The following is a 21,477-nucleotide window of genomic DNA, read 5'->3' as shown; positions in this document are numbered from 1 at the left end:
ACTTGTTGCTGTTACATTTACATAGTTACTTTTACATAGTTACAAACTGAGCACAAGTTGCTCTCAGTTGACTTCCCAGCGTACATTAGGTCAACCTGGTTTCTTTTTTCTTTTTTTGTTCTTTTTTTTCCTAAAGGGAATTGTACTTGTACTGTTATTGGTTTTTGATTACTACACTGCACTGAGCACCAATAAAGCCACACTGGTCTTACAGGATGTGAGTGGTGGCTGCCTTCATCTTACATAATGCAAAAGCTTCAGTCTGCTCTCGGCGCTTTACTCTTTGAGAGTAAAAGATTAGTAGTCGAACAAATAAAAAGAGGGGAAACTCTTGAGGAGGAGGAGGAGGAGGAAGAGGGAGAGAGCTGGATGGAGGTGGGCCGGATCCCTCAAAGTGAGGAGACTTAAATCCCCCGACACAGCAGAGGAGGTTCCTTGCAGGAGGTGAAAGGAGGTTCATGCGTGTGGGGTGAATGAACCGGGAACTGGCCGAGCTTCTGAACACCGACATCAGCGAATCTCCTCCATAGTGACACTGGTAAGTTCTCATATCTAAGGATACTGCATTGTATAGCACAGATACTGTAATTGCTAAGATTTTTAAAATGGACAGGGGAAGCTTTCAGGGTGAAACACCACTGCGGAGAAATTACACTTTTATCATTGATATCCCTGTCAATAATATTATACTTTACACTTTGCATTAATTGTACAAATATTACTCTAGCATAATTAGACTACTTTTAACTTCCCAACATCTTAATGTTTAGTTTTTACTTAGATTTAAATTTATTTTGAATTCCTCCTCAACGCTGCTCTTCGTATTTGTTTTTACTGTACTTTGTTGGTTGTTTCTATATCATTAATATGAGTGTTTATATGTGAATACTGCATCTATCTATCTATTTGTGGTTATAAAGTTTACAAACCTCTGTTCAAATGAGTTTTGTGCTATAAAAGAATGAGACTAATATATATAATTTCACAACTTTTCCCCACCATTAATGTGGCCTATAACCTGTACAACTAATTTAATTTTTTTTCAAATATATTTTCGAGAGGGAACTTTAAAAAATATCAACGGAGATAATGTGGTTGCACAAGTGTGGGCACCCGCTCATAATTGTGTTTATCGGTTTTTACGTCAGAGTTAAATATTTTCATTTTTCATGGAGAGAAACATTTTGTTTACTATTTAAAAATATTTTTGGTAAAAAGTACAACCCTGCTATGTTAAACAAGAATTAACATTTTAGCTAGCTGAAAGTAGATCTGCTTGTAAGCCTGTTTATTATTAAAACTATGTGTTCCAAGTGTTCATAATTATTTCAATATATTCTCCTAACAGTCACTGATGGTGTACACTCACCTGACTTTTGTGCAAGCAGTGTGGGTTTATGTAAGTGTAAATGTTTGTCTGTTTATACACTTAAAAAAAAAAAAAAATGTAACCAAAATTAGACATCTCAAATCAAGGCAAAATATGCTTGTTCTTTGTATGCCAAGATATGTCTTTTTACTGGGCAGCTTGAGATTTTGTTTCCTGGTTATAGATATATCCATCCATTTTCTGAACCGCTTCTCCTCACTAGGGTCGCGGGCGTGCTGGAGCCTATCCCAGCTATCTTCGGGCAGGAAGCGGGGTACACGCTGAACTGGTTGCCAGCCAATCACAGGGCACATACAAACAAACAAGCATTCGCACTCACAGTCACACCTACGGGCAATTTAGAGTCTCCAATTAATGCATGTTTTTGGGATGTGGGAGGAAACCGGAATGCCCTGATAAACCCCACGCAGGCACGGGGAGAACATGCAAACGCCACACAGGCGAGGCCGGGGGTTGAACCCCGGTCCTCAGAGCTGTGAGGCTGACGCTCTATTATTGCCGGTTATAGATATATTCATCTTAAAATAAGAAATACCATAATTTAGACATAGGTAGTATCAATACACTCGTTTTAAGACATCAGTGTTTTGTGGAGCTAGATAAGTTTCAGTATTTTAAGATTTTTTAAAGAAATTTTGCCCAGTCAAATCTTCTTTTACTAAATTTTCTTCAGTGTGGCATCTTATCATTACAGCCTATAATTTTTCCTCCAGCATCATTTGGCTTATTCCCCCCCCCCCCAACTAATCAATAGACCTACAGTAAGATACTTGAAAATCTACTTAAAGTACCTCCCAAGTGAAAATACATTTCTAAATTTGACCCACCACAGAGAAGAGTGTTGTTAACAACCCTGCCAAATTTGAATGATTAAAAGTATTGGGAAGTATATAAAACAAGGCTTCCAAATTGTGAAAAATCAAGACATTGTCTCCACTCTCAAACGCTGTGGGCATGTCTGCTGGATGCACTGAAACCACGCCCTGCTCAACTGTCAATTGTCAATTGAAATAACACTTCTACAACCTGGAAAAATGGATGCAATTTTGTAAAGTATCTTACAAAATATCACACCGGGTCATCACGGGGCTTTTCCACATCGTGACAACGAGGCACTCTAAAGCTGTTACGCCAGCCTGAAGCCTTGGTTCACACTGATTGTTGTTCTGACTTTTGTTTTTCCCTTTGCTCTTCTGCTTTTTTCCTGTGATGTGGGTGCACTCACAGCCGACAACGAGGCGCTCTAAAGCGGCCACGGCAACTGACTATCCAAAGGGAAGATGCGAACAAAGGTGCTCATGTTCTAAATTAGTGGAGGGGTGGGGGAGGGGGGACTCGTGCTGGACTACAAAGTGTGTCAGGCGGGTCAGATTTAGTCACTCTCCGCAAAACAAAATCTGGAAAACTGAAATGGTGATAAACAGTTTAACGCTACATCTCCACAACCAAGTACTACATTCAGTAGTTCTCAGTCTTTGTGCATGTTTGCAGCAATTATCTGCAGACATACATAATATATTTAGAGGGGTGGGGGTGGGGGGGGGGGGGAATCTTTGAATTCACTCTGTAATGTCTTGGACTCCTGTACTTTCCACCACTGGTACGAACAGCAACTTTGGTGTCAATGTTGATTTTCTGGCAGGCTGGTTTGAAAAAAAAATCCTGAAGAGTTCTTGAATGTCTTCCAACTCTGGAGATTGTCGGTCCGATTGAAATGATTGCTGTGGATGTACTAGCTACACATCAACTCTAAAGTTGTTGTGAACTAATTTATTGATGGATTTTCACTAGCAACTTTGTTTCAAAGTGGTGAATGCCTGCTGATTTACGATTGTTGTGTAAACTTTACACTTCCTGTTGACTAACGAGGCTGCTGCGATCATTTAGCTTTCTGTTGCATTCTCGCGCATCAAGTGAACCTGATCTAACTGTGGTCCATTAGATAATTAATCCTAAAGCAGGCCATTTATTTTCCTAAGATACCTTCGAGTTGCCTGTTAAAGCTTCGCCGGGCCCATTAGTCCCATCATGTGGAGAGCTATCAATGTGTCTTTGCAAGGATCACTGGAGTGTTGGTGATGGAGAGAGAGAGAGAGAGAGAGAGAGAGAGAGAGAGAGAGAGTGAGAGTGAGAGTGTGTGTGTTTGAGTGTGTGTGAGTGAAAGAGGAAGACAAAGCCTCCTGGAATAGAATGTGCTGACTGCGAAGTGCACCCTGCATCCCAGAAAATGTCTCTTCACTCCATGCATGGCCCATTAAAGAGTTTACGGAGAGTGTTTCCGCAACTGCAAAGCTCTCTAAGGGTCTCCTGCGCATTTTTCTCCTCCGTCATCACGGTGTGATTTATTTAGCTTGCGCTTTGCCGGGCTCCAGTTCGGGGCAGGGACAGACAGCGTGGCTCTTGCCATTTATTTAGGCACATGTTGCATCACAAGCACCGATCTGTATTTGCAACCCAAATTCTAATATTTTCTATATGAAATATTGTTAATTTATTCCCAAATCTGTTCTTTGAGCAAACCTGTCCCACCCAAGTTCGACTAGCAAAACACATCTGTAGTGAGCATCCCCTTTTTTCATTTTGATGTATTCTATGCAAATTTTTAGCAATGGGGATCTACCTGACTTCCACCACTATTATGTCACAATTATAGAAATCATCACTATTATCCAAAAATGTTACTTTGTCCAACCAATCAAAGGACAGGTAAATACTAATGTCACCGAGGGCCAGTGCTCTGCCCTTGTGAGAACAAATTCAAAATCTGACAGTCCCATTGCTAAAATAGTTTCAATTACATTGGCCAACACGACTGGTTCTGAAGGCCCAGGGCAGATTAGCTTGCCATGGCAACACAGAGGCTTAAATCTGATTGGACAAAAAAATCCACCATACACATACACTACTGGAAGCAGTACAGCTAATCGAAACGCTATGAAATAAATACAAAAGACTATTTGGAATAGATTAATACAATTTAATGAAGCAAATATTACAATTTAGGTTTCTGACTGTCCCACTCGCCTAATGTTGTAAAGTTTTTAACATTGCAGTTTAGTTACAGTTCTGTAATCAATAGAAAATTCCCATTTTCAGAAAGAAAAAAACTTTGCCATTTGGTGCATCGGTCTGATGGATGTTTGATAATTTGCTTCTTTTTTTCAGGCATCCAGTGGCGGGACTCTGCAAATGAAGACACTCTTCGTCAGTGCAACATAACAAAACAATTCAAGCCACAGAAATATGTGCAAAAAGAGTTTTTTTGTTTTTTTTTCTTCCACTTACACCCACTCACCGCAGTGAGATTTTGACTTGTGCTGCCCTTGGATGACGAGTTGTCATGATTATTGCTCATCATGTATGAAAAGGAAGGTTGTGTAGATTCCATGTAGGCCTCTCCGAGCATGCCTCGACTTGCTGATGAGCACAGCAGAAGGCTCATTAGCTTGTGCTCCTAATCACTTTGCCCTCTTGTGGAAACAGTCTGAGTTTAGTGGGCCATTTCATTATGTGACTTGGTAGACATAGTCCCCGAGATCACCATGCACACGACTTGCCACTATTTCTGAATACATTTTGGTATATTACTGCGTTTACCGTAAAGAAATGAGCTACACCAACTACTGGGTCGTGGACTACGACCTCTCCTCTCCGGCGCCGCCCAGCTTCGCCAGGGGTCCCACGGTGCTCCAGCCCATGGCGGGACACCCCGAGCAGGCCACGGCTCTGTGTTTCGTGGGCCTGCTGGTGCTCCTGCTGCTCTTCCTCTTGGTCCGCTGCGTGCGGATCCTGCTGGACCCCTACAGCAGCATGCCGGCGTCGTCGTGGACAGACCACAAAGAGGGTCTGGACAGAGGACAGTTTGATTATGCATTGGTGTGAAGGCAACAAATGGTGCAGATGAGACAAATTGGAGCTGTTGTATCATATCATTCAGGAGTCCATTTTCAAGATAATTTTAATCTTTATTGCAATTGCACAGTGTACAAAGCAGTCCAGGAGAGAAATTTGTCCAAAGACCCCCTCACAATCCTAACGCCAGTTAAACATAACTACCATGTGTATAACTAAATGCAATATGAATTAACAAGTTGCCTATTTTTGATAGAAAAGTCATAATGTAACTATAACAAATTCATATTTCAGCAAAAAAAAGGCATATTTTTCCAAGTTAAAATATTATGATATACAAGTCAAAGTTTAACGGGGGAAGTGTCATATTTACCAGGTAAATTTCAAAACTCTTAATGTTATGATAGATTTGTAGTTTTATTGAAAAAAAAAGTAATATTATTTACAATAAAGTTGTATTATTTTAATTTTTTAGACTTTACAAGAACAAATACATATTTTGTCAGGGTGAAAGTTTGTACTCTGACAAGGATACATTATTATTATTTTTTTTAAATAGGGTTTTAATCCTGTGTGCTCATCTTTTGCTCTATAATAATAATAATAATAACAACCCATCCTCATTCATGCCCAAACATACTCAACAGTCTAATTCCGTGGGTACAGGGCCTCTCTCTAGTGGTACTGTATGTGAAAGAATCACTGCCAACGCACGGTTCTGTTGCATTAACTTTAACTTATAACTTTTAAGTTCAATACATTTGCATTTGCTGTTTAAAAACTGTTTGTTTTTAAACATTTATTTTGATAATTTTTTTAGTTCAAAGGTTTTGTGCAATACATTTTCATTAAATCATTATTTAATTTTTAAAAAAGTGTCATATTCCGAAGCGCAGTTTAAATGTTCAAACAGTGCATAATGTTAGTAGTTTACAGTAAGATCAAATAGAATTTTCTCGGAATAAAACTTCTTTTAAATTTCGTGAGCACATGGGCCTACTACGCGACTGCGTTTTAATGTTAATTATAATGGCACTTAACATTTTTTTAGGCCGCACTTTGTGCAAAAAAAAAACAACAAAAAAAACACTGGCCTCATCAGTCATTAGGCAATTTTAAGCAAGTCACATGAAAATATGTTGTATTTGAAGTTCATACTGGAACTATTCTCTACGATGTATAACTTGTATAGCTGTAGTTTCAACGTGGACTGTTCAGGTGACGCTCAGGTAGAATTCTATTGACCAAATAGTGCACCATTAATGCGATGCTTTTCTATCTGTAATTTCCCTGATTGCTGTTATAAAATGTACAGTTTATGATGCGTGACGATCGTTTATGGTTTTGCTAGTCCATTTAAGTGGCCTGTAATGTTCAAAATGGATGCACAATCTAATGAGATGTAATACCAGAGCTGGATTGAAAATGTTATCTTTGCAAAAAGACACAATGTTCACTTTTGGCAAACATTCAAATATTGGATTTCATTAGGTTGTGCAGGTGTACCTAATGAAATTTTCAGGTGAGATAGTGATGGCTTTAAAAGTATGTAAGCCAGTCGTCCAATCCTGTTTTTCTCGTCCTCAGTTTTTCTCGTGCTCAGTTTTCTCGTCCTCAGTGAGTGCACCAGCCAAATATGTTCAACAGTGCCTGTAGAGATGAGACCATGTGTTGTTGCCACAACTATTTTGTACCCCTTGTTTTGTAAAAACTCTTCTGCCCTTTGAGCCCTATATGCAATGTGATCCTAAAAGATCATTTCTTAAATTTATTTTAAATTTTAATTTTTAATTTTTTTTTTTTTTTTTTTTTTGCAATGGAATGTGTTTCCTACATGAAGAATAAAACCAGTTTAGTAAAAACAGTAGCGCTGTTTTTGTTTTTGTTTTCCAAGTGAAAAAAACACACTGGAGCTACAACTCACTACTCACTGTCTCTGCTTAGCTTCTTGGTGGATTTTATTTCCCTATTTCCGAATTTGTAGTTCTATTCTCATCATAATTTAGGTGAGCAGAGTGGTGCGCTGCGACAACATCTGGACACTTTGAGAACTACAAGAGTGCAACCATTTATGAATTAATATTATCTGAGGAAACAATAGCGAGGGAGAGAGAGAGAGAGAGAGAGAGAGAGAGAGAGAGAAAACGGCGCATACGATTCTTCTTCTCTGCCTTCTCGGGGAATCTGACCACAAGTTGAAACACATCGAGGCCACCAACAGGCCGCCGGTGGAACAGCAGCCAGCCATCATAAGCACTGTTTGGGCTAAAACACAACGGAGGGGCTACAGAAGTGTTTCGATGACACCGACTGGTTTTATGTTTTTAAAGTGTCATTTAAAAAAAAAGAATATTTCTTATTGATTTTGTTCTGTTTTATGTTTTATTTTCATTTTTAAAAAATGTATAGCACTTTGTTTTAGCTGTGCTTGATTTTTAAAATGGTCTATAAAAAATGTGAGTTATTGGCCAGTCCCCATATGTAGGTACACACACACAAAAAAAGAAGCGATACCACATAATCATTCATTGGAAAGTAGCCCCATTTTGAGAACCGTGGCTCTGCACATTATGTGGTGGCCACTGATGCTTGAATCGTAAAACATCAACCCTCATTAGTGTAGGAAATGAACATCATAGATTTGAGCAGTGGCTCCAATTTATTATTTACAACGAAGGCTTCCGTACTTCTCAGCCCTGTCTCACAAACAAACAAACACTGTGCTCACACATGTGCAAATACTCTTAAGTAAAGGCCAAATCAGGTGACATCTCATCACTTCACATGAATGGCAGAAATTGTTAAAAAAAAAAAAGTTGAAGTATAACTTTTTAATCAAATATGTCAACAGACCTATCTATTTTTCTGTTGTTGTTGTTGTTGTTTTTCTGACACACAAGCCAGCCAGGGGCTTGCCTGAATACGCAAAATCAAATGTTCTTATTTCCTCTTCCCCAAATGAACCCACATGAATGCAAAACAAACAAACACACACACACACACACACACACACGTAAGCAACCCACTGGATCCATTGAAATCAATGCAAATTATTTTCTGTTTTGTGTGCGCTTAGCCAACATACACACTGGATCCTTCGAAAATAGCAAACAGGTTACCTGGCCGATGCGTTTGACAAAGAGGAGCTCATTTGCAAGACAGTAGTGATGTTATCTACGCTCAGCTCGTCTCCTGGCAACAATACAATATGCTGAGAGAGAGAAATAATGGTGTCAGCAGGGGGGACAAGAATACTTGTATGCCTCTCTTTTATCTAACCTTCTGATTTTGTGCTCACACTCATTTTAAACCATAATAAATAAAGAGAAGCAGAACATTTTGCATGAAAGGTACCAGAAGGAAATGTAATCATTTCCAGTTGAGCGCTTCCTGCTATTGTTTGCTTAAGTCTTACTTCCTGCCCCACAACAATTCAACTGTAGAATACATTATTTTCCTTCTCAATTCCTACAGTACATAATGTATCACCTTAACTGGAATTTAAGACTATCAGATATCATTTTCCAATCAATCAATCAATCAATCACTCAATCAATCAATCAATCAATCAATCCGTCTTATCTGTCTTATCTATCATACAGTCACCTGGCGACCTATACCCAACCCAAGATCTTTGTCTCCCTATGTACCTACCTGCATCCATTTATCCATCAACAATGCGACCGGTTTGTCTAATTGTATCATCAGTATTTAATCTATGAATCTTTGCTGAATGCCAAATTCAGCAAATTAAACACATAATTGAATGTTAAAACACACGGAGGCAGCACACTCACTGCATTTTACTACAAGTGATCTTTGAGGTGTTTCTTTTTCTTTTTTTTTTTTAATTAGCAACTCTTTCTACACGGCAGAGTAGGAAATTTAGAACCACAACAAACCGGAAGTTAAGTCATTGTCGATTAAATGTATTTTACTTGTCCTATTCTTATTTTCCAAACGGCCACGTGTGTTTTATTTTGAAGATGGCATTTGTCACTTCCTGTTCTGGAAGGTAACCTGACACGTGGCCAGTCAGTGGCGCCCGTGTGTGTGCGGATTCATCACTTGTTTTCAAGATTCATCACTTGTTGTGCGCGCGCGCAGGTGTGGTTGTTCGGACTCAGCAGAGAAACAAGCATCAGACGCCAAACACGAGAGGAATTGACTGTTGTGGATTCTCTACCTGTGTCCCCACAACTGAGCGTCACATAGCACTCAGGTGAGTTGCTGACATATTTGACAGTTAAATTGAAGCTAATTTTGCGCGTCGTAAGTGATCTTTGTAAACGTGTTGCGTGTAGTGCACGTACAGCATCTTATAAATCAAGACAATGATGTACTTCAGGTTACCGGGGCTTGTTGAGTTACATGGTTTATAACTTCGTGCATTCGTGGACGTAACTTGCGTAATCTGTGTTTTTAATGGATATTCTTCATATTTGAGACTATATATTTTACGTTTTACTTTTATGCAGTTTACTCAAGAATGAAACAAATCAAATTTGCATGTTGCCAAGTGCGTTTCTAGCTTGTATTGATGACCTTGCCATTTAAGTAACATTCAAATAATGGATAATGCAATATTAAAATTTAAAATGAAAAATAATATATGATAATAATCACATTTGTGTGAATGTGGATTACACTAAAAAAGCTATTTTGTTAAGTGCGTTTTCAACTATTGATAGCGATACATGTTGTGTTCATGAACAATAAAAACAACTTTGCTCCCTACATGATACCACTTTTTGCACATTTGTCTGTTTCTTGCTGATGCATCTAGAATGTGTCGTTGATTTGATCTGTTTTTGCTGCTCCAGTTGTCATGTTGTTGTTGTTTTGTGTGCTTCATACATGCCCACAAACCATTATTGTACGCAGGATACTACTAGTTTTCATTGTGACAAACTCCAATCTGAAGGGCTTCATACGTACATGAGTCACACTGTCTACCTCAGTGAAATTCAAGAAGCATGAACAAACTCATACTAATTTATGACTTTTTGTGTTAGAGAACTGAGACTCAGTGATAATTGGACTACAAATAGTGATTAGAATCGTTAAAATAGCAATCAGTGGACGTTGATTAGTCAATATAGCCTGGTCATTAACATACAGCTAATCTGACGTTATAGAAACATCTCGTGGCACACTACCATACAAAAATGTCACAAAAAGTACTAAAATAATGATGATCTCGTCTGTATTTACTCACACGTTTATTAACGCAGTGTGAAACGTGGACACAAAGCACGGCGTCAGTTCGACGCAGAGGTTAATTGTACCTTCTGCCATCTAGTGGAAGAGCATTTAATTGTTCTGCCTGTCACAATACGTCACTGGCATAGATAGATGATCCATTTTTAGTAGTAAATGGATCATTCTCAATGGCTGGAAACGACTGTAACTACAATCAAATCTCCACCCCCAGCAAAATGGAGCTGCTGCCTGACGTGTGGCGACAGGACTACTGGCTTCCTTCAGGTGTGACCTGGGAGGACATGGACCAGCTGGCCCCCTGGGAGCGCCCGCTCCCCAGAGACCTCCTCGTAGCAGTGCCCATCGCTTTGAGCTTTGTGGTCCTGCGTTATGTGTTTGAGCGGTACGATGGAAAGCCGTTTGGGGCATTCATTCGATCTCCTTGATATCCAGCTTAAGGTCCATGTACTAGTCAGCACTTTGCCCTCGCTCGTAAAACAATTCAGCGCACTAGGTGAACAATTGTCATACTACTGTACATGCTGCTCCCAAAACACCCATGCGACTGTTCAGATATCTCCACCTGCAAATCCCAACTGCAAGCCCACCTATTCTGAACTGCTTTTAATGTGTAAATCTGACCTCTTTTATTCCTGTCTTTGTCTTATTTTTTGTTCTTATTCTTATGTTTTATCCTAGCATGTTTTATTTTGTTTCTATAAAATAAATGTATTATTATTATTATTATTTACATTTTTTTCCACTACTCTATGACATTTCTAAACACAACGACCTCTCTGTTATATTAGTAAGACGGCTACATGACCCACTAGTTCGACCTTCTGCTGGAGGATGAATGTCTAGTAATGCTACACCCCACTACTAGTGCTACTTTTGTCTGACTAGTACACAACTACTAGTAGTACATTACTAAATAATTAACTCACCTTACTAGTTAACTACTGTGCTGCACTGGTAACACCCATTTGAGCAGTTATTCAATATCCTTGATATCAAGTTTAAGGTCCAAGTACTAGTACACTATTTATCCTCACGAGTAGTGGAACTTTGGAATACTAGTAGGACAACCATTGTACATGTTACTAGTAAGACAAAAGTGTGCAGTTGTTGATAACTGCGTGCTACTCGTACTACTAGTGACATTTGAAATTGTACTAGTTAACATCTACCGCTTCAGCAGTAGTACTAGTATCTCACAAAGGTCAACTTGTGCACAGTTTTGCCACAATAGTAACATATGGTTGTCCTTCTAGTATGCCAAAGTTGTTCTACTAGTGTGCAAAAATGTCATGCATTAAAGGGAAAAACATGACGTCAGACAGTTGTTCTCCGAGTGCTCTGACTTGTCTTGCTCCTAGTGAGGACAAAGAGTGTATACTTAAACTGGATGTCACGGATATCAAAGCCATATGAGCATTTATTTGATAATCTTAGTATCCAGTTTAAGGTCTTACTAATAGGCCAAAAGCAGCATAAGTAATGGAAAAACATTGTTCTCTTCTCCCTTACATTTGTTTCCCTTATTTGAAAGACAATTTAGAGTACATATAGAACAACAAGTCAAACAACTGTGTCTTACTAGTAAAAAAACTTCCACTACGAGTGCCACTTTTGGCCTACTAATACGTAATGAAATTTTACAAGTAAACTACTGCGCTGCACTAGTAACACTACACGGCACATATGCCTCGTGCTCACTGCGCTTAACAGGGCGGCTCACCAAACGGAGCCGCTTGCACAATGACTGTAAACAACCGTCATGCTTTTCACGAGCAGAAGGTAAACCATTGCTTACATTCCCCTTGCATGAGCTTATCGTGTGACAAATATTTGTTGACATAGCTCACACGCCCTTTCCTGATTGGGATCGCGTGTCTAGGTTAGGAGGATGAGCTGCAGGTGTGTTTTCACAACAAGATTTGTTATCACCAGGGGAGAAAATCTTTGGAGACCAGAACAAGAGAGGCTTTGTGCCATCTGAATGGATTTGCTATACTCTATAGTATATATATATATATATATATATATATTCCATGGAATCCTGCTTGCAGATCATATTAGAGCAGGTCAAACCAAGTGGTGGGCTATACATTACATAGCACTTGTCTCATAGTTATTAAATACAGTTTTGTTCATAAGTTTAAATAACATGGCAGAATTTGTACCATTGTTTAGAGGGATCAGGCAAAACACATTCAAATAAAGATGATTCTGATTCTGATGTAATTTTTAACTGGATTCAAATGTTTTCATAAGGCAGTTGTTCACAAACTTTTTACACCAAGTACCACTTAAAAAAATATTTAGCACCAAGTACCACCATAATGGCCAACATTAAAAATAGTCCAAAAAAAATCAGAGGCCGAGGTTTAGTCCCAAAAAAGCACTTTTACTATACTAAAGTTAAATACAACAGAACTGTACTTAATATATATATATATATATATATATATATATATATATATATATATATTCAAAATAGCACAAAAAGTACTCATTAATATTCAGTGTTAGCACAAAACCTTCCGGCTTCTGCTAGAAAGCATTTTAAAAAGGGCAGGAAAAGCCTAATAGAAAGTATCAACTTTATTTGGGGTTACTAACTTTAGCACTTTAACTGGTGGCAGTTGAGTGCTGAGTCCACTTTAACATGAATTGAATTGTGATTGGTTAATTCTGAACACAGCCACATCCCCAATTATAAGAGGATGTGCACACTTGTGCAACTACATAATGTGTGCAGACGGTTTATATCAACTTTATAGCGGAAATATAGTCTTATCATTAAACCAATCTAAAACATTCACCACCACATCTCTCTGATCTTGTCAATCAAACATATTGAGTTTGTTGACATTTGCCTGTAAGCACCATTTTTTTTCTAAACACAACTTAACTCTCCCACATTCTTAAGTCATGTCATCACATCAAGTGTGCTTTGTTTTTCTTGCCCTTAGGTTCTGTGCCCCACCCATTGGCAGATGTTTAGGAGTTAGGAATAGGCCGCAAGTGACTGCTACCCCCTCCCCTAAACTGGAGTCGTTTTACACAAAACACAGCACGCGGCCGACACAGGTTAGACTCTCCATTATGGGCCTTTCATACATTTTGTATTGTTTCTCTGATGTTCCCATTGGAAACACGAGTAACACAACAAGGAAAAATCTCAGTATTCAGTACGTCAATGGCTGTCAAACATTTTATACCGCGTACCACCTTAAAAAAATACAAAGCTTGCCAAGTACCACCATTCTGACCAACATTAAAATACAGCAGCGTAGTAGGCCCAAGGGTGCATCAAAAACAAGAGGTTTTATTCCTAAAAAGTACTTTAAATATTATTGTAAGCCACAGTAACATGCAAAGCTTGAACATTAACACAAAAAAAATGTACTTAAAAAAATGATTCAATTAAAATATATTGCACATATACATTAATTAAAAATTGTACCTAGAAAAATGTTTTAAAATAAGAAATTCAAAACTATTACATTTATTGTACCTAAAAGTTAAATACAACCGAACTGAACTTAACAAATGTACTATACTGGATTCAAAAAAGTTTAAGTGTGATTGGCTGACGACCAGTCCAGGGTGTACCCCGCCTCTCGCCCAAAGTCAACTGTGATAGGTTCCAGCTCACCTGGGACCCTAATCAGGACACGCCTTATTAAAGCACTTGTATAGGCACCATAGAATTCATTAGGCACACCTACTGTGCAGAAATTGTGCACATAGGTAACTAATTGTTAGCATACGGCTAATTGTTAGCATACGGTGACCGTCGCTCGGTCAAATTTGTTGCTATGTGTTGCGAGCCAAAATGCGAGCGAATGCCTCGACAACATTGTCAAGCTACACAAATAACATTGTTATTACAAATCCTTATTCATTTTGTGTTGAACTGATGTGGAAAATAGCATGCTCACTGTCCTCTGTGTCGTAATTCCAGAGTGACATCATTTATTTAATGTCGCTGTGCGGCAAAAGCCAGAGGGAAATCGAGACCTGGTTCCGACTGCGGAGACACCAGGACAAGCCGTGTCAAACCAAGAAGTTTGGCGAAGCGGCGTGAGTAATTACATTTTCCTTTACAGTAATCCTCAGTATGTGTTTATATGCTTACATTAGATTATCTTTCACAGTTTATTTTAGTAACAGAAATAGCTGCTGTGTTTATTTTCACAGTTGGAGGTTCTTTTTCTATCTAACAGCCTTTGTGGGTGGGCTGGCCTGTTTGATCCATGTAAGTTTTTACAGTTCAAAATATATACTGTGTTTTCTAGCTAAATAATTCCTCATTACTACTGGTTCTTCTATAGACCCCCTGGTTCTGGGACCTCAGGGAATGCTGGAGGCAATATCCAGTTCAGGTGGGTGGGTATATGACAGTCCACTGTTAACATAACAAAGTTACACTCCCAATGAAAAAAATCTCACATCTACCTGCTTCCAGTACACGTACTGGAAGCAGGGCAGCTATTAATGTATTAAGATTGTTACAAATTTGGCCTTCTTGTCGAATTTGGCTGTAACAACTTTTGCTCTAACAAACCGCTGCGACACAAACATAATATAACACCAAACAGCTGTACCATGTACATCATCTGGAGGAATTCCGAGACAATATTGATCTGATGATATGACAAAACCTACAATGCATGTTTTTGGGCAGGCACGGGGAGAACATGCAAACTCCACACAGACGAGGCCGCATTGTAATCCGGGTCCTCAGAACTGTGAGGCAGATGTGCTAACCGGTCATCACCGGAAGGAAGAAAGGAAGAAAAAAAAAAAAAGAGCAAAAAAACTAAATATCCTAGTAGAGATGCTGACAATTAAATGTATTAATGTGTCCAGATTGCTACAGAAGTGTTCTTTTAGTAATAAGGTTTGCTCTGACAACCAATCAGAGGCAGGACAAATGCTGATGTCCTCTGGGGCCAGCTCACTGTCCCTTTGAGGACAATTAGAAATGTGATTGCTTCAAGAAAAAGTCATTTTGCCAATATAATTTACAGTTGTAGTGGCATGAAAAAGTATTGACCCCCCTTCTTAAATTCTTATATTTTTGCATCGTATCCCCACTCTAATGTTTAAGATCACCAAACAAATGTAAATATCAGACAAATATAACCCAAGTGAACTTAAAATGCTGTTTTTAAATGGGGATTTCATTTATTAAGGAGAAAAAAAACTATTCAATGTGTGTGAAAAACTAATGGCGCTCTAAACCTAATAACTGGTTGGGCCATCCTCAGCAGCATCAACTGAAATCAGGTGTTTTCTGTTACTTATTTATATCAGGCAGCACGACTGATTCTGAAGGCTGTGAGCAGATTCGATTGACACGGCAACCCAAAGAGGTTGAAATGTGATTGGACAAAAGAAAAAAATCATCCACATGCAAGTAGTGGAACCAGTGCAACCAGAAGAAACGCTACAAAATGAAGAGAATAGACAGTCGGGAATAAATTAATACAATTTCATGGAACACTTATTAGAATTGAGGTTGCAAATGTAGGTCAGTGCTTCTTTGTTGTGTCGTTGTCCCTAATGAATTGTTCATTGCGTGCACAGCCAATGTCATGTTATGTCATTGAATCTTCCACAGCCCATGCAAAGACTTCATTACTGGTACTACATGCTGGAGCTTGGTTTTTACGGCTCCCTGCTTCTCCGAATCTCTCTAGACATCAAGAGGAAGGTGAGTCACTCCATATTTCATAATTAAGTATTGGCATACATTATTAGTTCTTTGAATACCAAGTTTCTTAAAATCTACTTTCTTGGCTAGGATTTCAAGGAACAAGTGATCCACCATTTGGCCACCGTGTTGCTGCTCAGTTTCTCCTATTGTGCCAACTACATTCGCATTGGCACTTTGGTCATGCTCCTCCATGACTCAGCTGATATCCTGCTAGAAGTAACACACACTTTTTTTCTAATACACTGCCTTTGTGGACAATGAGTATTATTATTACCATATTCCCATGAATACATAACTCAAATTGAGGTGGGGGAGGTGTCTATTATTTGTAGTGTAACACCCAACAATGTTACCAGTATATTACAATTTATTTCAAGTAATGATGCATTTTTTTCACAATGTAATACAGCTAAGCATAACACAAATCCTACAAACTATTATAATTGCTTATATTAGTAGTTTAAACTGCAAACATACTGCAAACTATGAACCCAAAAGATCATTTCAAGCTCATCTTACAACAAGACTCTCCATAACTTCTCGTAACAACACAGGTTAAACTTAGCTCCTCCCCGACAAGCAAAGGTCTTAAAACAGTCGAGATATGTCACTTCAAAACACTTTTTTTTTTTTTTTAACCTGTCAGACAGAAAAGGGCAGAGCAGGGCAGGACCGGATGTGGGAAATAAGCAAGGCAGTGCTACTCATCAGTGGGACACTTTTATAGTGTCTAAACACCTGTAAGAACCTGTGAGTTGATATCTTAATACAACCTGTGTTATTGTTAGTTGTCCCAGCATAAGCAATTTAAGCCTATAGCATGTCTATGGAACGTATTAGTGAATGAACCCCACATCACATGCATGTTAGTCAACTGGTGTATGGAGTTGCTGTGCTGGCACATCGAGGAAGGGTGGGCCTGGCCACTTCTACCCGCAAGAGGGGGCCAAGCCAGCGAACCCATCCTGTGGGGGACCCACCCAGGGGGACGCCACTCAATCCTCAGGACCCATGGCGGTCCTCCATCCCAACTGAAGTGCCCCGACCAGTCCCAGATTGAGGGACAAGGGTACCAGACAACAACCCCCCACGACCAATCCCCCCCGATCCCTCATTCAGCGCACCCCATTGCTACCACCCCACTCGCCACCCCCGGAGAGCATGCGGGCACCACCCACCAACAGGGCCAAATGCAACAGCTAGCTGCCACGCGAAAATGGTCACAGCCCGCCAAAAGCGAGTCCATGTCAAGTGTTGGATTTATCTTACCCAACATTATAAAAAATAGACACAAAAGGAATGAAGACGCTGGTTTCTTTTTCTCATGAGGAGGGCGGATGGGAGATTGTTCAGATTACAGCCTCTCAACACGCTCTAAACAATCTCTCCCGTCGCTCCTGTATTTATTTGAAATAGGGAGGTTTCTAAGTTTACAAGACATAACGTACTAAGCTACAAGACACAACACACTAAGGGTAGGGTTTCAAAGTGAAAACATGGGACCAACACCTGCCACGTCCCGGCCACGTCCTTCTCTCTGATGATTCCCGCTGAGTCATCTAATGCAAGCTAAACAAATAAATGATAACTTCTACAATATATTTAACATCAAGCCAAGCGAAATGTGAATACCCACCACCCACCCTATTATTATGGCAACCATTGTCCTTGTACCATGATCGTGTGTGCTGGGGTGTCGTGCATTAAAATTGGGGAGACTGGTGGGGGTGGGGCGAGACGGTAACGGAGCAATCGTCACCCCCACCCAGGCCAACCAAAATATGTGTGAAAGTATGTGGCGCATTAGAAATCTGCAGGGGAAAGGCATGGCAGGCCAGAGAGGAGGCCGGAGTGCTGGAACACCTGGACAAGTGTCCTCTCCAGCCAGACAATGCCCTTCCCCCACTTACGGGTGTATGATGCATTAAAACTGGAGGACCGGCCAGGCAGAGAAGGCCAGAGCAGACCGGAGACCAGCACAGATGTGCCGGGACCCGGCCCGGCGTCCGCCCCATCGTGCCTCGTGCCAGCCCCCCAGCGGACCCTGAATGAGATGAGAATGTGCCCAAAGTGCGAAATATGTACAGTTTGAATAATACAATTGTGATAAGTGTGTGAAGTAAGAGGCTAGACCAGCCCCGACCAGCTGGAAGACCCAGGAAGAAGGGGGGCAGCCCCCAACCTCCGCCAACACCGACCACCACTCGGGGACCGGAAGAGGGCACGGGAAGCGGGACTTTCCAAGACGGGAGGCGTCCACACCCTACTATAAACCTCGCAGTCAGGCGGGGTCTCCACATAGCCCAAAAGCAAGAGAGTGGCAACGACCGCGGCGGAGTGCCCAAGGGAGAGGGAAGAGGAGGGCACAGGCTCGGGGGCAGCACCAGGGCCCCCAGCTTCCCACCCGGTGACCAGGTCAAGGTCCCCGGAGTGGGCCAGCGGGCACCACTCACTTCTTTAACATCAATGACTACTTTTCTATTAACCATGGCTGTGACGTCATCTTGTGGCATGAAAAAAAAAACAAAAAACATAAGTGAATAGGTGAGTTTTGAAGTGAATAGCTGATAGGCTCCACAGGTGTAAATGCAAAGAAGCGAATTTGTGAATAGCAAACTGAGAAAAGGTGGGGATTCACTGTAGTAACTCATGTCTGTCAATCTAACAACTGAGATACAGTACTGACTTTTTTCCTGTTGCGAAAAGGGAGGCATCGATTTGGGAGATTCATTTATTTGTTTTAAGTAACAGGCAACTAATTGAGGCACTATGTGATGAAATAGAGTATTTCTTATTTATTTTGGCCTTGTTTCGAACATAATAATAATAATCTTGTGCCTTGACGTCTTTGCAGTCTGGCAAGATGTTTAACTACGGCTCTGGCTGGAGGAAAGTGTGTGACATACTGTTTGTGGTTTTTACTACAGTATTCTTTTTGACTCGATTGGTGATTTTTCCCAGCAAGTAAGTCCTTTTTTGTTCTCTCTCTCAGACATATTATCTACATCACACGTGAAGCATAATTTGCGTTTTGCGTCGATTTCCCAGGATCATCCACACTACCCTAATACTATCCATGGAGACTTTCCAACCTTTTGCTGGCTACTACTTTTTCAACATCATCTTAATGGTGCTGCAGGGTCTTCACGTCTTTTGGGCTGCTTTAATCTTAAGGATGGTCCCGAAATTCTTGACAGGAAAGGTGAGATTCATCTTTGCGTATTTCTAATCTTCACACTTTAAGTTGGTGAAATATTTTTTTCAATGGTGAGTTAATGTGTATTTCTCAACCTGAGCCTTTGTTGTACAGTGGAATGTTAATGTTAATAATTAACTACAGACAGGCTTAGATTTTTCCCCCTCATTTACATTTCTCATAAAAATTGGGAACAGCAGCTTTGTTCTGTTTTGAAATAATTCTCGAAACGGTTTCAAAATGCAGTTGTTAAAAAGTGTTCATTCTTTTGTCTCTACATTTGACCATTTTGAACGGGCATAAGGAGGACAGAAACTGGGCTTTTCTGACAAGTCAAAAATCAATCAAATAGGACATTTAAAAATAAAATATCTTTTCATGCAAGTATTCATGCAACTATAGTTGGACATGTTAATGGAGAAATTGAGATTATGTTTAAAAAAAAAAAACTGCACAACTTCACTAACATACAGGAATTGCAATATTTTAGCATACAAATAGCACTTCTACTAAGGCTCTTCTTCACACATGATTCAAAATGTATCCAAAATATCATAGACTTTGTTGTCTTCTGCCCTCAGATGGAAAAAGATGAACGCAGCGATGAAGACAGTGAGCTGGAGGAAGATAAAGAAGAAGACATCCAAGGGGGAGATTATTGTCAAACGGGATGTAAAGACACCCAAAACTACAAACTACCCCCACTGAGTAACAACTGTGTCCTTAATAATCTCACCAACCACAGGGCTTCAATTGTTGATAGAATGCGTCAAGATCAGTCGAGATTTTAAGTGACGTTATTATTATTTTATTTTTTTATAACCAAGACCACTTTAGAAACTGTGGCAATCCGTAATCCAGCGATAGCAAAGCATGAGATGGTATGCATTCCAAGATATAATTGTTGTTCAATTCATACTGTGTAGTCAAATTGTGCATATTTTAGAAGAGTAGTAGATGCGAGTGGAATATCTTTGCTGTTTTAAATTTGGGCTATATCAGACCTGTGCGGAAAAGTCAGTTACACACAACATTCAGTACTTGTACATCTGTAGAGTCTAATGAGGGCCAATACAAGAGCTGTATTTAAAAATGTTGCCTAAAAATTTTACAGCTATAAGTATGTAGCCTATACTTTTTTTTTGAAAGTTTCAAAACATTTTGAGACCGATGTGTTGTTGTTTGATGGAACCAGACTTTAAGGAAGAGCTGCCATATGACGACAACAACAATAAATGTATCTTTGTTCATCTATCTATGCCAGCAGCGTATAATGCTAGGCAGAACAATTAGATGCTCTTCCAATAGATGGCAAAATACAACGGAATAACATCTTTGTGTTCATCTAGCAGGCCCAGACTTCACACTGAGTAAGTAGATTTGTGAGTATACTGAGACGAGGTCAACATTATTTCAGTGTACAGTTTAGGCCTCGTGACGTTTTTTGTTTGCTGGTGTGGCGTGAGGGTTTTCCTGATGTAAACGATGCGCCTTGGCTCAATAAAGGTTGGGAAACACTGAAGTACACTTGAATTGTGAGTGAAAAATGGGTGTTTTTAATTTATAGTAACTGGTTGCGCTACAATTCGTCCTATATGCTAGGCTAAAACATAAAGTTAGTCGAACAGGCCAACAACAAGAGTAAAGGTAATGATTACTTTTTTTGGGTTTTACCTTATTATTTTAAATGTATTTTTTGTAATAAAAACTTAACAAACTAGTGATAGTTTTACGTACAAAATCGGGTTACGTCGGTGTCGTAAGAACGGAATTGAGAATACGAACAGCTCTACGTACGTAAAGAATCAGACGTAAGATACATGTATGCTTTATGTCGTCGATGTAAGCAACACAAATAGCGTTAGCTTGACGTGCAGTTAAGAAGTTAATATATACATACATACGAATACAATTAGGCAAAAGCTAACAGTAGCCCCGGTGTTTGTTGTTGTTTGCGTTTAAATACTAACAGCAGCGTCATAAGAGCATTGTCGTCTCTGTGGCGCAATCGGTTAGCGCGTTCGGCTGTTAACCGAAAGGTTGGTGGTTCGAGCCCACCCAGGGACGAAAGGTTTCATTTTTTTTTTTTTTTTTTTCGACTTCTTG

General features: G+C 39.7%; 2 protein-coding genes and 1 non-coding gene across 3 annotated transcripts; all 3 read left to right on the top strand.

Annotated features, from left to right (window-relative positions):
* Positions 1-369: 369 nt before the first annotated feature.
* On the top strand, positions 370-6,977 carry LOC133411799 (cortexin-1-like). Its single transcript, XM_061694490.1, has 2 exons — positions 370-538; positions 4,556-6,977. The coding sequence occupies exon 2, from the start codon at positions 4,997-4,999 to the stop codon at positions 5,270-5,272; it is 276 nt and encodes a 91-aa protein (XP_061550474.1). The 5' UTR covers positions 370-538; positions 4,556-4,996; the 3' UTR covers positions 5,273-6,977.
* Positions 6,978-9,309: 2,332 nt separating this feature from the next.
* Positions 9,310-20,893, top strand: LOC133412135 (ceramide synthase 2-like). Its single transcript, XM_061695242.1, has 11 exons — positions 9,310-9,464; positions 10,677-10,847; positions 13,423-13,540; positions 14,418-14,536; positions 14,654-14,711; positions 14,788-14,838; positions 16,080-16,172; positions 16,263-16,391; positions 19,030-19,139; positions 19,224-19,377; positions 19,953-20,893. The coding sequence occupies exons 2-11, from the start codon at positions 10,681-10,683 to the stop codon at positions 20,160-20,162; spliced, it is 1,209 nt and encodes a 402-aa protein (XP_061551226.1). The 5' UTR covers positions 9,310-9,464; positions 10,677-10,680; the 3' UTR covers positions 20,163-20,893.
* Positions 20,894-21,364: 471 nt separating this feature from the next.
* On the top strand, positions 21,365-21,438 carry trnan-guu (transfer RNA asparagine (anticodon GUU)). Its single transcript has one exon. It is a non-coding gene; the product is annotated as a tRNA-Asn (tRNA).
* The last annotated feature ends 39 nt before the right edge of the window (positions 21,439-21,477 follow it).

Source organism: Phycodurus eques, chromosome 13, assembly GCF_024500275.1.
Source record: "Phycodurus eques isolate BA_2022a chromosome 13, UOR_Pequ_1.1, whole genome shotgun sequence".
In the NCBI taxonomy this organism is placed as follows: Eukaryota; Metazoa; Chordata; class Actinopteri; order Syngnathiformes; family Syngnathidae; genus Phycodurus; species Phycodurus eques.
The sequence above is the reverse complement of the archived record's forward strand: the minus strand, read 5'-3'. Positions and strand labels throughout refer to the sequence as shown.